Source organism: Budorcas taxicolor, chromosome 15, assembly GCF_023091745.1.
Source record: "Budorcas taxicolor isolate Tak-1 chromosome 15, Takin1.1, whole genome shotgun sequence".
Lineage (NCBI taxonomy): Eukaryota > Metazoa > Chordata > Mammalia > Artiodactyla > Bovidae > Budorcas > Budorcas taxicolor.
The window spans coordinates 22,014,449-22,027,264 of NC_068924.1; the positions used below are offsets into that span (position 1 = coordinate 22,014,449).

At 41.4% G+C, this 12,816-nt stretch overlaps 1 protein-coding gene across 1 annotated transcript; it reads left to right on the forward strand.

Annotated features, from left to right (window-relative positions):
- Window positions 1–4,720: 4,720 nt before the first annotated feature.
- Window positions 4,721–12,603, forward strand: PTS (6-pyruvoyltetrahydropterin synthase). The gene is made up of 6 exons (XM_052653204.1): window positions 4,721–4,846; window positions 7,575–7,654; window positions 8,922–8,944; window positions 9,322–9,378; window positions 12,010–12,080; window positions 12,270–12,603. The coding sequence occupies exons 1-6, from the start codon at window positions 4,764–4,766 to the stop codon at window positions 12,391–12,393; spliced, it is 438 nt and encodes a 145-aa protein (XP_052509164.1). The 5' UTR covers window positions 4,721–4,763; the 3' UTR covers window positions 12,394–12,603.
- The last annotated feature ends 213 nt before the right edge of the window (window positions 12,604–12,816 follow it).

The following is a 12,816-nucleotide window of genomic DNA, read 5'->3' on the forward strand; positions in this document are numbered from 1 at the left end:
CAAAATAAACAAGTAATAAGTCATTAGCAAAAACAATAAAGCAAGAAATGTGCATTAAAATGATACATAACATAGACCACATTTATTCAAGAATGTATTCCAATATCAAAAGACAAAGTTCAGCCAGTGCGAAACCTCAATTACTTTTGTACCAACTTAATAGTTCTTACTTCCAGATGTTTAAGCTGGTTTTAGAAAAGGCAGAGGAACCAGAGATCAAATTGCCAACATCCGCTGGATCATTGAAAAAGCAAGAGAGTTCCAGAAAAACATCTATTTCTGTTCTATTGACTATGCTAAAGCCTTTGACTGTGTGGATCACAATAAACTGTGGAAAATTCTGAAAGAGATGGGAATACCAGACCACCTGACCTGCCTCTTGAGAAATCTGTATGCAGGTCAGGAAGCAACAGTTAGAACTGGACATGGAACAACAAACTGGTTCCAAATAGGAAAAGGAGTACGTCAAGGCTGTATATTGTCACCCTGCTTATTCAACTTCTATGCAGAGTACATCATGAGAAACGCTGGGCTGGAGAAGCACAAGCTGGAATCAAGATTGCTGGGAGAAATATCAATAACCTCAGATATGCAGATGACACCACCCTTATGGCAGAAAGTGAAGAGGAACTAAAAAGCTTCTTGATGAAAGTGAAAGAGGAGAGTGAAAAAGTTGGCTTAAAGCTCAACATTCAGAAAACGAAGATCATGGCATCCGGTCCCATGAAATAGATGGGGAAAAAGTGGAAACAGTGTCAGACTTTATTGTTTGGGCTCCAAAATCACTGCAGATGGTGATTGCAGCCATGAAATTAAAAGACGCTTTCTCCTTGGAAGGAAAGTTATGACCAATCTAGATAGCATATTTAAAAGCAGAAACATTACTTTGCCAACAAAGGTCCGTCTAGTCAAGGCTATGGTTTTTCCAGTGGTCATGTATGGATGTGAGAGTTGGACTGCGAAGAAAGCTGAGCGCCGAAGAATTGATGCTTTTGAACTGTGGTGTTGGAGAAGACTCTTGAGAGTCCCCTTGGACTGCAAGGAGATCCAACCAGTACATTCTAAAGGAGATCAGCCCTGGGATTTCTTTGGTAGGAATGATGCTGAAGCTGAAACTCCAGTACTTTAGCCACCTCATGCGAAGAGTTGACTCATTGGAAAAGAGTCCTATGCTGGGAGGGATTGGGGGCAGGAGGAGAAGGGGACGACAGAGGATGAGATGGCTGGATGGCATCACTGACTCGATGGATGTTAGTCTGAGTGAACTCTGGGAGTTGGTGATAGACAGGGAGGCCTGGCGTGCTGCGATTCATGGGGTCGCAAAGAGTCGGGACACAACCGAGCAACTGAACTGAACTGAACGGACTAGTTCTTCATTTAGTTGGGCAACAGGTGGCACTAGAGACCATATAATCTTTGCATTTCTAAACCCCAGCAGTTTTTACCAACAGCCCAGATCAGTCTAGATCTGTCACTTAAACCATATGCTCAAATGCCTTGTTCTTTTTTCCTTCAGTTATACTCCAAGCCCAGGCCAGTTAAACTGTGCATGAATGTTGTGCATACTGACTGTTGCTGGAGGAAACCCCGCTCCCCCGCAAACATGTAGTCTGGGGCAGTGTGAACTCATTAGGCTCACTGTACAGTCCTGGACCAACATAGTTTCTTCTCAGTTTTCCTTGAAGGTTATTATAAACATCACAAACCTTATTCACTTCAGCAGAGAGTTGCATAGATACAAATGCCACATGTTGGAGTTTCGTGTCTGGATTGGTGAGATATAGAAAAACAGCAATAGGTACAGAATGGCAAGAAGATGCCCAAACAGAACTTAATACAACAGGTGTGGGAGCTTAGGGGCCGAGATAACCATAAGAACATAAACCCCTTGCTATTCCCAGGAGTCTTTGAAAAGGTGTTGTATCCCCCCAGACAAAACATGGAAGTTTTATCCAGATCTTATTTGGATCTGAAGGGTGAAGAAGACCACAGCTGACATCTGGGAGATACATAGATATATCTGATCATGCCTTTCTTTTGTTTATAAACCTTTACTCTGTCCTACTACACAAAGAGTGAATATCAAACATATGAAGATTAGCAGTATAAAAATAAGGCTTTGATCCAAAGATGCCTGGATTCTGCCTTGGCCCTGAAATCAACACAGGAAATCAACACATTTCTCAAAGGAGAAGACAAAACAGGATCAACAACATTTTATAATCTAAGTGTGTATGGTTGGTAAACCAGTGCACAAAGTTTTGGAAATTGAATGAGTATATGACTTAGTCTTGGGGCTTTCCTGGTAGCTTAGCTGGAGAAGCATCCACCTGCAAGGCAGGAGACCCCGATTCGATTCCTTGGTCAGGAAGATCCCCTGGAGAAGGGATAGGCTACCTGCTCCAGTATTCTTGGGCTTCCCTGGTGTCTCAGATGGTAAAGAATTTGTCTGCAGTGCGGGAGACCTGGGTTTAACCCTGGGTTGGGAAGATCCTCTGGAGGAGGGCATGGCAACCCATTCCAGTATTCTTGCCTGGAAAATCCCACGGACAGAGGAGCCTGGCGGGCTGCAGTGACTAAGCACAGCAGGGCATGACTGAGGCTCAAAGCCTAGGCTGGCCTCTTCCTTTCCATAAGCTCAACTTGTAACTGGCCAGTGTCCAAAGACTCAGGGAAAGAAGTATGTGGTATACAAGTGAAGGGAAAAGGGATTAGGGTGCACCCTGGTGGCCTTTTTGCTTCTGCAGACTATTTTCAAATAAAGCTATATTCTGAGGTACTGAGGGTTGAAACGTCGACACATTTAACTTTGAAGAGGACACAATTCGATTTGTAACAGGATGAATACAAATTCATTATTGTATTTGAATACAGTAGAAATTCACCACAGGGGCTTGTGAATTTGAGGGTGAATCTGGTGAGTGTCTTCATATAGAATTAGCTTTGATAAAATAGAGCAAGAACTCTGCAAATACCGTGACATATTTTACTAAAGCAAATAAGTAAAGCAACTTCTCAGAAATTCTTTCTACCGTTTTACCTTTTGTTTTGATTCCTTAAACTGTATTCAGAACAAGTGAAGTGCTAGAGGTTAGAGTGTTTATCTCCCATGCAGTCAACGCCTGGGAAACATTTATATTATAAGTGATCTTGGATAAATAATTCACTTATCCGGGTCTGTGTTTTCTTATTTGTAAAGTGAGAGGACTGAACTAGAATGTGAATCTCTATCTCAAAAATCTCTGGTTTATAATTATTTAAAGTTATTTTATTTCCAACCCAATGGGGGAAAGGAGAAAAATATTTGAAAACGTGTGAGGAATATTTGCTGCATATTAATACTTTAATACAGAACAAAGAGCATATATAGCTGGAGTCAGGAGGCATTTGAGAGAAACCATCACTGGGGCTTTAATTTCTGCCACGTCCATGATTTTATCCATCCTTTCCAGTGCCTGGGACAGTGCCATTCACAGTATATAACTATTTAATGCTGCTGCTGCTGCTAAGTCGCTTCAGTCGTGTCCAACTCTGTGCGACCCCATAGACGGCAGCCCACCAGGCTCCGCTGTCCCTGGGATTCTCCAGGCAAGAACACTGGAGTGGGCTGCCATTTCCTTCTCCAATGCATGAAAGTGAAAAGTGAAAGTAAAGTCGCTCAGTCATGTCCAACTCTCAGCGACCCCATGGACTGCAGCCTACCGTCCATGGACGGCAGCCCACCAGGCTCCTCCGTCCATGGGATTTTCCAGGCAAGAGTACACGGAGTGGGGTACCATTGGTAACTATTTAACGAAAGAATGAATTGAGGAAAGACATGACCTGGTGCATACCGGGACCTGTAAGTAGTTTGAGCAGATGCAAGGAAACAAGATCTTTTAAACGCAAGAAAGCAAGATCTTTTCACTCTGGAGATGTCTACAATGGACAGAGAATTGCTAATGTGTGTGTGTTTCTCAAGTGAATGTGCTTGCATTGTGGCAACCTAGAGTGATAAGTGTCTCCATGCATGCATGTGGATGATAAAGACAGCTTGAGCGGTCTCCTTTATGAGACAATAGTTACAACTAGTCCAAAGCTAGTATTTCTGAAAGCCGCGTGATACCCCACTTTCAAATTTTGCTCCCTTTAAACTATATTTAGGCTGGCCCTGGGACTCATCTCAGAATAAGCAGCAACTGGCGGTTTCTACTGTAACCCAGGGCTTTCTAGAAGAGATTGGGAAGGACCTCACTGAGCAGAAGTAACAGAGAAGGACACTAAGCCCCCAACCACCTTATTCTATCGCTCTGAGGCACTCCCACCTCTCTGAATGCTTGCTATTCCAAGAGAGGAGGATGGTACGGGACCTCGGTTAGGGCTTCCCAGGTGGCGCTAGTGGTAAAATGGTAAAGAACCCACTTGTCAATGCAGGAGACATAAAAGAGGCCGATTTGATCCCTGAGTGAGGAAGATCCCCCGGAGGAGGGCATGGCAACCCACTCCAGTATCCTTGCTTGGAGAATCCCATGGACAGAGGAGCCTGGCAAGCCAAGGTCCACGGTGTCGCAGAGTCGGACCAGACTGAAGGGACTTGGCACGCACAAGGGACGTCTATTAACGGCCTCCGGCCGGCAGAGGGAGCCCAGCCTCAGCGAGAGGCAGAGAGAGCGTCTGCCGGGCGCCCGCCGCGTTGCGCCGCCGCGGAGGGGGGCTCCGCCCATCCCAGGCTGGCGGCGGGCCGAGGGTGGGGGCCGCCCGGCGGGCCGTGGGCTTGCAGAGCCATGAACGGGGCAGGGTCGGGCCCTCGCCGGCGGGCGCGAGTGTCCCGCCTGGTCTCCTTCAGCGCGACCCACCGCCTCCACAGGTGGGGTTCGCCCTCCACAGGTGGTGGGGACAGGGCCGTGGAGCCCCGGGGCGAGGGCCCGGGTGTGGGAGGAGCGGGGCTGCGGCGCATGAAAGGCTGGGTGCGCGCCGCGGCCTCTTTTGGCCGCCAGGCTTTGTTGTTGGCGTCACAGCAGTTGGCGACTGGAGTTGACCCGGTTCCCGGGGTCTCTGATGTTCAAAAGAGTTAAATTCGCCCAGGTTACTCAGTGCCAGGCACATCGTAAACAGGCAGAGCGTGCTAAGTCGCTTCCGTCGTGTCCGACTCTGCGATCCCATGGACTGTAGCCCGCCAGGCTCCTCTGTCCATGGGGATTCTCCAGGCAAGAGTACTAGAGTGGGTTGCGTTGCCCGTCTCCAGGGGATCTTCCCGACCCAGGCAGGGCTTGAACCTGGGTCTGCTGTATTGGCAGGAGATTCTTTACCACTAGTACCACCTGGGAAGCCCGAAACACTCGATACATGTTAGCTACTATAATGTATCAAAAGCGGCATCTTTCCTCGCTAATATCGCTACTGCAGGGCGAGATTTGTTCACTTGTTACTGAACAGAAAATGAACCTGGATGTTCACTTTCCCGAGAGTGAGAAGCACAGTTGGGGTTTTGAACGCAGAGTACTCAGACTGCTTGATTGTCCTGAAGAGCTGATTTTGTGGAGGGTGTTGCCACTCATTAGCAAGCTCGGCTGTCTGAGCATGTGTTTCTTGGTGTATACCATGGGGTCGCTAAGAGTCGGACAGGACTGAGCGACTTCACTTTCACTTTTCACTTTCATGCATTGGAGAAGGAAATGGCAACCCCCTCCAGTGTTCTTGCCTGGAGAATCCCAGGGACGGGGGAGCCTGGTGGGCTGCCGTCTATGGGGTCGCACAGAGTCGGACACGACTGAAGTGACTTAGCAGCAAGATGAAGATAATAATTTCTACCTAACAGGATTCACCCATCCATTCATCCACTGGACCGGTATTTGTTATTAGATCTTGGTGCTAGGCAACAGGGATGCAGCACTGACTAAGACCTGTCACAGTTTTCTGTTTGGAATGTACAAACTGGTCAGTTTTGTGGCAGGTACAGTGAGATAATTTTGTGCAAAAACTTTGTGAACAGTAGCACTCTAAGAGGTAGGTGAGCAGGAGAAAGGAAAGTAATAGAATCTCAAAAAGAAAGGGGTTATTAGGAAGCTCAAATGTATGAGAGTGGTAAGGCCTCATTGAAGGTGCACGGTTGACTGGACAGGTTAGGCACAAAAATCTATTAAGAAAATGGTTCTCTGCCTGGAACAATACCTGAGTATTGTAATTTTAAAGTTTACCCGGGTTTGAATACCCCTCAATGGATTGGTGGGGTTATCAGTAGGCAATAGTTGAGGAGAAGTAAAGCAAGATTTTAAAGAGATGTACTAGGGCATGTAATTGTTTTTTAGGAGGAATGAGTTTTTTATTCAGATTTTTGAAAAACTTATTTTCTGTTGGGTTATAGTTGATTAACAATGTTGTAGTTTCAGGTGAACAGTGAAGGGATTCAGCCATACATACATGTGTATCCATTTGCCCCCAAACCAGGAGGAATAAGATTTCAAGCTACTTGAGGATAACCATCTTCTTTTTAATTTAAGTTACTGTCTACCATTGCTTCATTCATCCCATGCCTAGTATGTAGTAGGTGCAGTAAGTCCCCATTATACAAACATTCAAGGTGTGTACTTTTCAAAGGTGCAAACACACATCTGGTTCCAGCAAGGAACCAGAACCTGTGCCATCAATATCGGGCATGAGTGAAGTTGCAGCTTGCTCTTTGTCTCCTATTGTTGACGATCCTTCAGCTCTACCATTTTCCACCTCCTCTAAGGAAATCAGCCCTGAATATTCATTGGAAGGACTGATGCTGAAGCTGAAACTCCAGTACTTTGGCCACCTGATGCGAGGAACTAACTCATTTGAAAAGACCCTGATGCTAGGAAAGATTGAAGGCAGGAGGAGAAGGGGATGACAGAGGATGAGATGGTTGGATGGCATCACCAACTCAATGGGCATGAGTTTGAGTAAACTCCGAGAGTTGGTGAGGGACAGGGAGGCTTGGTGTGCTGCAGTCCATGGAGTCGCAAAGAGTCAGACACGACTGACCTCCTCCAGTCACTAGCTCTTTTTGCCTGTTTACTTGATGCTAGACCCTATACGCCAGCTGTTGTACTATACTGCTGTACTTTTCAAGGTATTGTACTGTAAGATTACAAATGTTTTATTTTTTGTGTTTTTTTAAATATATTATTTGTATGAAAAGTCTTCTAAACCTATTAAAGTACAGAGCTATATAGCTGATTTATGTTAGTTGGGTACCTTAGCAAACTTTGGGCTTACGAACACATTCTCAAAATGGTACTCTTTATATGTAGGGGACTTACTGTATTCAGTAAATGTTGAGTTGAAAAATGGAAGGGTCTTCAGCAGATCAGCTTTTGAAGTCTTCCTGTGGAACAAGGATGTTGAATTTATTTATGCTAATTTGTATGCTATGTTTGTCTAATTAGGGGACACATTGTGGTTCCTGACATAAAATTAAGTAATGAAATCAAATGGATTTATGACTCTATTTGATGAGCTAAAGAATAATAAGTTGTGAAGTTTTTCAAAGGCTAGAGAAAACAGTGAGTGTAGGGAACAGAGAAGGTATCAAAACTTGTGTCATGTTGATTTTTTTTTTTTTTTGACAGCAAATCTCTTAGTAATGAAGAAAACTTGAAATTATTTGGGAAGTGCAACAACCCAAATGGCCATGGGCACAATTACAAAGGTGAGAAAAAAACTGCTGAAATTTTAGCCCTTTCAATAATAATGAATGACTGTTGAGCAACTATGGTCTTAATGAGTATGAAACTTTATGGACAGAGCATGAACGCTTTGAGTCTTGAATGCGAAAGTAAATGAAAGCTCAAAATGAAAAGATCTGTTGCTTTAGTTGGATGTATCTTAAGTTACAGTTGAAAACAGAATGGTTTAAAAAAGTTTTTCCTTGGCCTTCGAGTACATGACATTCCTTTGGCACCATGTTTTCTTCTAATTAGGTATTGCTGAGGTCAATGATAAAATTAGATTGTATTCACTGTGTAAGTAATGACTGACAAAAAGGGAGTATTGGCTCAAGATGTGCTGTATGACAGGAAAATAAGTTGGGTCTAAAACTTTGCCAGCAGTGTTCTAAGGAGGTAATTAATTTATGCAAGGACAAGAGACTTGTTTATTGAAATACAGATGATATAAAAACAATAGCTGTGTAAGCCATAGAGTATAACAGCAAATGATATGGTGGAGTAAAAAGACCAGAAAAGATGTCAGAATATTGGGCTTTCACATGTAGTTACTGTCTCTTACTTTATCTGTATCTCTCATTCTGTTTGCTCACTTATACCTAATGGTGTTTCTATGAAGCTGAAAGAAATATGTAAAAAGTCATTAATTTGCAAAGCATTCTCATCATCAAGATCTTTCAGACGTTTCACTTTTTAAAAATTAATTAATTTTAATGGGAGAAGAATTACTTTTCAACGTTATGATGGTTTTTGCCCTACATCAATATGAATTGGCCACAGGTATACATTTTTTCAAAAGCACTTGTTAATCTACAAATCATTGCTATATACTGTGTTTACATTTCTATAAGTAGAGGGACAATAATTTTAGGCCCAGTAATAGTTTGCTTGCTCAGGAAGGTAGGAGCAGCTCAGTGTGTACCTGAATTTCTTCCTGTACATTTTCTACTTTTATAGGCAGTGATTAAGCATCATCTTGAAGTAGAGATTCCTTCCAAGTACATCATAAGCAAAATTTATACCCTTTTTGGCCTTGGCTAAGCATCCTTACGTTCCTCTGCCATGGTCGAATTGCATTAGTTGATAAAAAGATCTTAACCGAAAGAACAGACATTGTGGCCGGGGCCGGGGGTGGGGGAATACAGCTTTGTGGAGCAGAGATCTAACACCTAATTTATGTTGCTAACTTGTGTTTGGATGTTAATCTGTTGAAAGTCATGTTGGCTTTTGGTTTTGTTTTCTTCCCCATAGTTGTGGTGACAGTACATGGAGAGGTACGTGCTGAACATGTCTGTGGTTTGTGCAGATTGCTGGGCCCTCTGTCAGCCAAAGTGATGGATTCTGTGTTGAAAAATTCTGTTAAGATTCGTGTTGCTTCACTGTTGGTCTTTGTGTACGATGAGCTGCTGCCATTTCAGGCCTTTCCTCTCCCAAAGCATCATCCGTCATGTGCTGTATGTGGACAGGTAGAAGGGCAGTGCAGTGGAAAGGGAGCCTCGAGTACTTGGTGTTTCCATGCCGAGATGGATTGTCTCGGGGATGAAGGCAATGTGGGACCAGTTTCTGCACATGTTGCAGTCTTTAATAATTTACCAGAGGTTAAAATATGAAGAGCATACTATAGTAATACTCACCTTTGTTTATTCTTTAGGTTGATCCTGTTACAGGAATGGTCATGAATTTGACTGACCTCAAAGAGTATATGGAGGTAATGGCATGCTGGATGCTATTTTGTGCTGTTTTCTGAATGTAATATTTGATGGCCCCCTTTTCACTTCCCCAGCCAAGTATCATCAGAGGTTCTGTGACCTGGCAAGTGGAATTGGCTGTGGGAATGGGATAGTATTAATAGTTGGAGGAGCTTCTCTGAGTGTTCTCTAAAGGTGTTGGGATGACTGAATGGAAATTAGTCATGGTTGTATTACAATGATAGGAATGAATGTGGTGTGCTCATCTTGTCTTCTTTGTTGATATATCCTGATTTCCTCTGTTTAACAAATTCTTCCCTTCTTTCAGGACACAGCTTTATCCTTGAAGCTTTCTATTCTTGAAATCGGTGAATTTTCCTTACATCTTTAATCACAGATTTTAATACTACCCTGTTTTATTCACTCTAGCTTTATTATAAACTCACTGGGGCAGTTGATGATAGGGATAACAAAAAAGAAGGTTTTCAGTAAAAGACTTACTGCTTATATCATTACAGAATTCTTGGATTGTAAGAGACCACAGAGGTTATCCATGCCAGCTTCTTCCTTCCTTTGACTGAGGTCGAGAGATACTGAAGAGTTAACCTCCCCTACTTGCCCTCAGTCCTGTAATTAATCCTTTGCAAAGATGAGAATTAGATTTCCTTCCATTCAGCTTTGTTTTTATTATACCATCATTTCACCTGTTTGTTTTGCTTCAACTCTGCTCCTTACTTTTATTTTAAAATTGGACATTCAATTAAAAATGTTATTATGAGTCATTATTACTTCTTTCATGTTGCTTATCTTCCATATATTTAACAAGTTTGCCTGCTTTGCATCAGTCTTTGAGCTGAGCACTAGGAATCCAGTGATGAATGAGACATAACTCTTAGCCACTGTGTGCTCACATGGCTTTACAGCAGGTAAAGAACACTAAGTGTTAAATGAGTGTTGGTTGAATAAATGAATGGGAGAATGAGTGGGTGAGCGAACAGTGCTGTGCTCAGAGTACTTTAGGAAAAGCTATAAAGACCAAGTTCTTGCAAACACTAGTGACATAAATATATATACATGAAGGTTGATAAGAAACAGCCTAGGCAGGCAAACAGCGAAATACCAGAGGAGAAGTTCTCTGCACTTTTTCCCATCTTTCGGTACCTGAAGGACGCGGCATACCACATACTTTACTTTTGCGTTAGGAGAAGTGGCTTATGACATACAGAGACAAATTAGAAAGAGGCCTGTAGGAGAGGTCTCAGCGGGAAAGTTGGGATCCGAACAGTTTTCAGTTGAAACAAAGATTAAACAAGGATTTATTTTCTTGATATCCATGCGGATATCATTTATTTTAAAGTTCGTTTGGTTTAGGACTTACTCTTTTTATATGATTCTGATTTTTCTCAGAAGATGATTGTTATTGTTATGATTAAGGTACCTTTCTTAGAACCATACCATATGGAAATTTAGATTATTCCACAAATTCTTTTTTTTTAATTGAAGTACAGTGGATGTATAATATTATATGTTATGGGTGTACAGTATAGTGGTTGACAATTTTTAAAGGTTATACTCCACTGATAGTCGTTATAAAATATTGGCTGTATTCCTCATGTTGTACAGTATGTCCTTACAGCTTATTTTATATGTGATAGTTCATACCTCTTAATCCTCTACCCTTTTATACCCTTCCTCCCTTCTCTCTCCCCACTGGTAACCACTAGTTTTCTTCATCTGTGAGTCTATTTTTTTGTTATATTCACTAGTTTATTAATTTTTTAAGATTGCTTGGGTTTTTTACAATAGCTAAAAGTAATACAAAAAGTGAAGTGAAAGAAGTCACTCAGTCGTGTCCAACTCTTTGCGACCCCATGGACTGTAGCCTACCAGGCTCCTCCATCCATGGAATTTTCCAGGCAAGAGTACTGGAGTGGGTTGCCATTTGCTTCTCCAGGAGATCTTCCTGACCCAGGGATCAAACCCAGGTTCTCCCATATTGCAAGCAGACACTTTTACCATCCAAGCCACCAGGGAAAGTTTACAAAGAATAAGGCAATTACAATTCTTGCCATTGGCAAAGAAAAATGCTGTGTATAATATATATAAGTATTAAGAAGCCAGTCTTTACATGTTTTTAGTTTTCTTTCTAAGAGCCCAGGATCATTGTTAAATTATTCCTTATGGCAGAAACTCAGAACACCTTACATAATTTCAGTCTTAATCTGCTTTATAAAATATAGTACTTATTGAAGATGTGTCCTAACTGTATTGTGGCATTGTGCTGAAGGTGAAACTGTTAGAGAAAAGTATTTGTGGTAACATTTTGGACAGAATTCAAGAAGTGTTAAACTAAATTCTGAATCACAGAGGCTTGTTATGAGAAAGAACCAGTGAATTCTCTATTTTTTGTTTTTTTACCTCTCTGCATTCAGTAATGAGGATATCCAGCCATTATGGAGAGCTAGGCCTTTTTTTATTTTATAAAGTTTATTTTAAACTTTCTGAGATTGTTTTGTAAGACACAAAGTTCTTGCAAGTACTGAGTTAGTGATGAGATGATAAGGTAAGAAGATTTAGAGGCAAAGGTAGGACACTTTGAAGTATGATTGATAAATGGAATCAGTGATATTTTTCCTTTGTTTTGTCTATAGGAAGCGATTATGAAGCCCCTTGATCATAAGAATCTGGATCTAGATGTGCCATATTTTGCAGACATTGTAAGGTGGGTGACTGTTTCACTTTATATAAACAGTAGGAAAGAAGAATTTATTTTAACATTTTACTTGATTATTGTGTGACTTTTTTTTTAGTGTAATGATATCTTTTAAAACTAGAATTTTTATTCTCTGTAAATATTAAACATGAAGTTTCGCTTTTTTGTCTTTTGATCTTCTTTCCTTTTCTTCTCCAGCACAACAGAAAATGTAGCTGTATATATCTGGGAAAACCTCCAGAAATTTCTTCCTGTGGGAGTTCTTTATAAAGTAAAAGTATATGAAACCGACAATAATATTGTAGTCTATAAAGGAGAATAACTCTTAGAGATTAATTTCCATCCATATTTGAAGAAGATCTTTATCCCCTTGAACAATTAAGAAGTCATCACCTAACTGTTGCACTTCCACATTGTGTTCTGGAATCATTGTGAGTGAGTCCTGTTCTAGACTCAAATCTAATTTAAAACCAAGTTTGTAATGTATTCTGAGTATCATTTAAAGAGTCTTTCATCTGTAGATTAAAATCACTTCAGCAAAATGTTCTGGTGTAGAATCATTTGGAAGCAAAAGAAATCTTTGTTTTTTCATTATCTCATTTTTAGTATTCATTTTTTTCTTGGTATAATATAAATGGCAAAAATGTTTATAAGACTGACAGTAGGTAAATCTTATAAAAAATACCAGTGACCACAAAATCTGGAAACAGAGACTACATAATATTTCTAGTAGATTGAGCTGCCT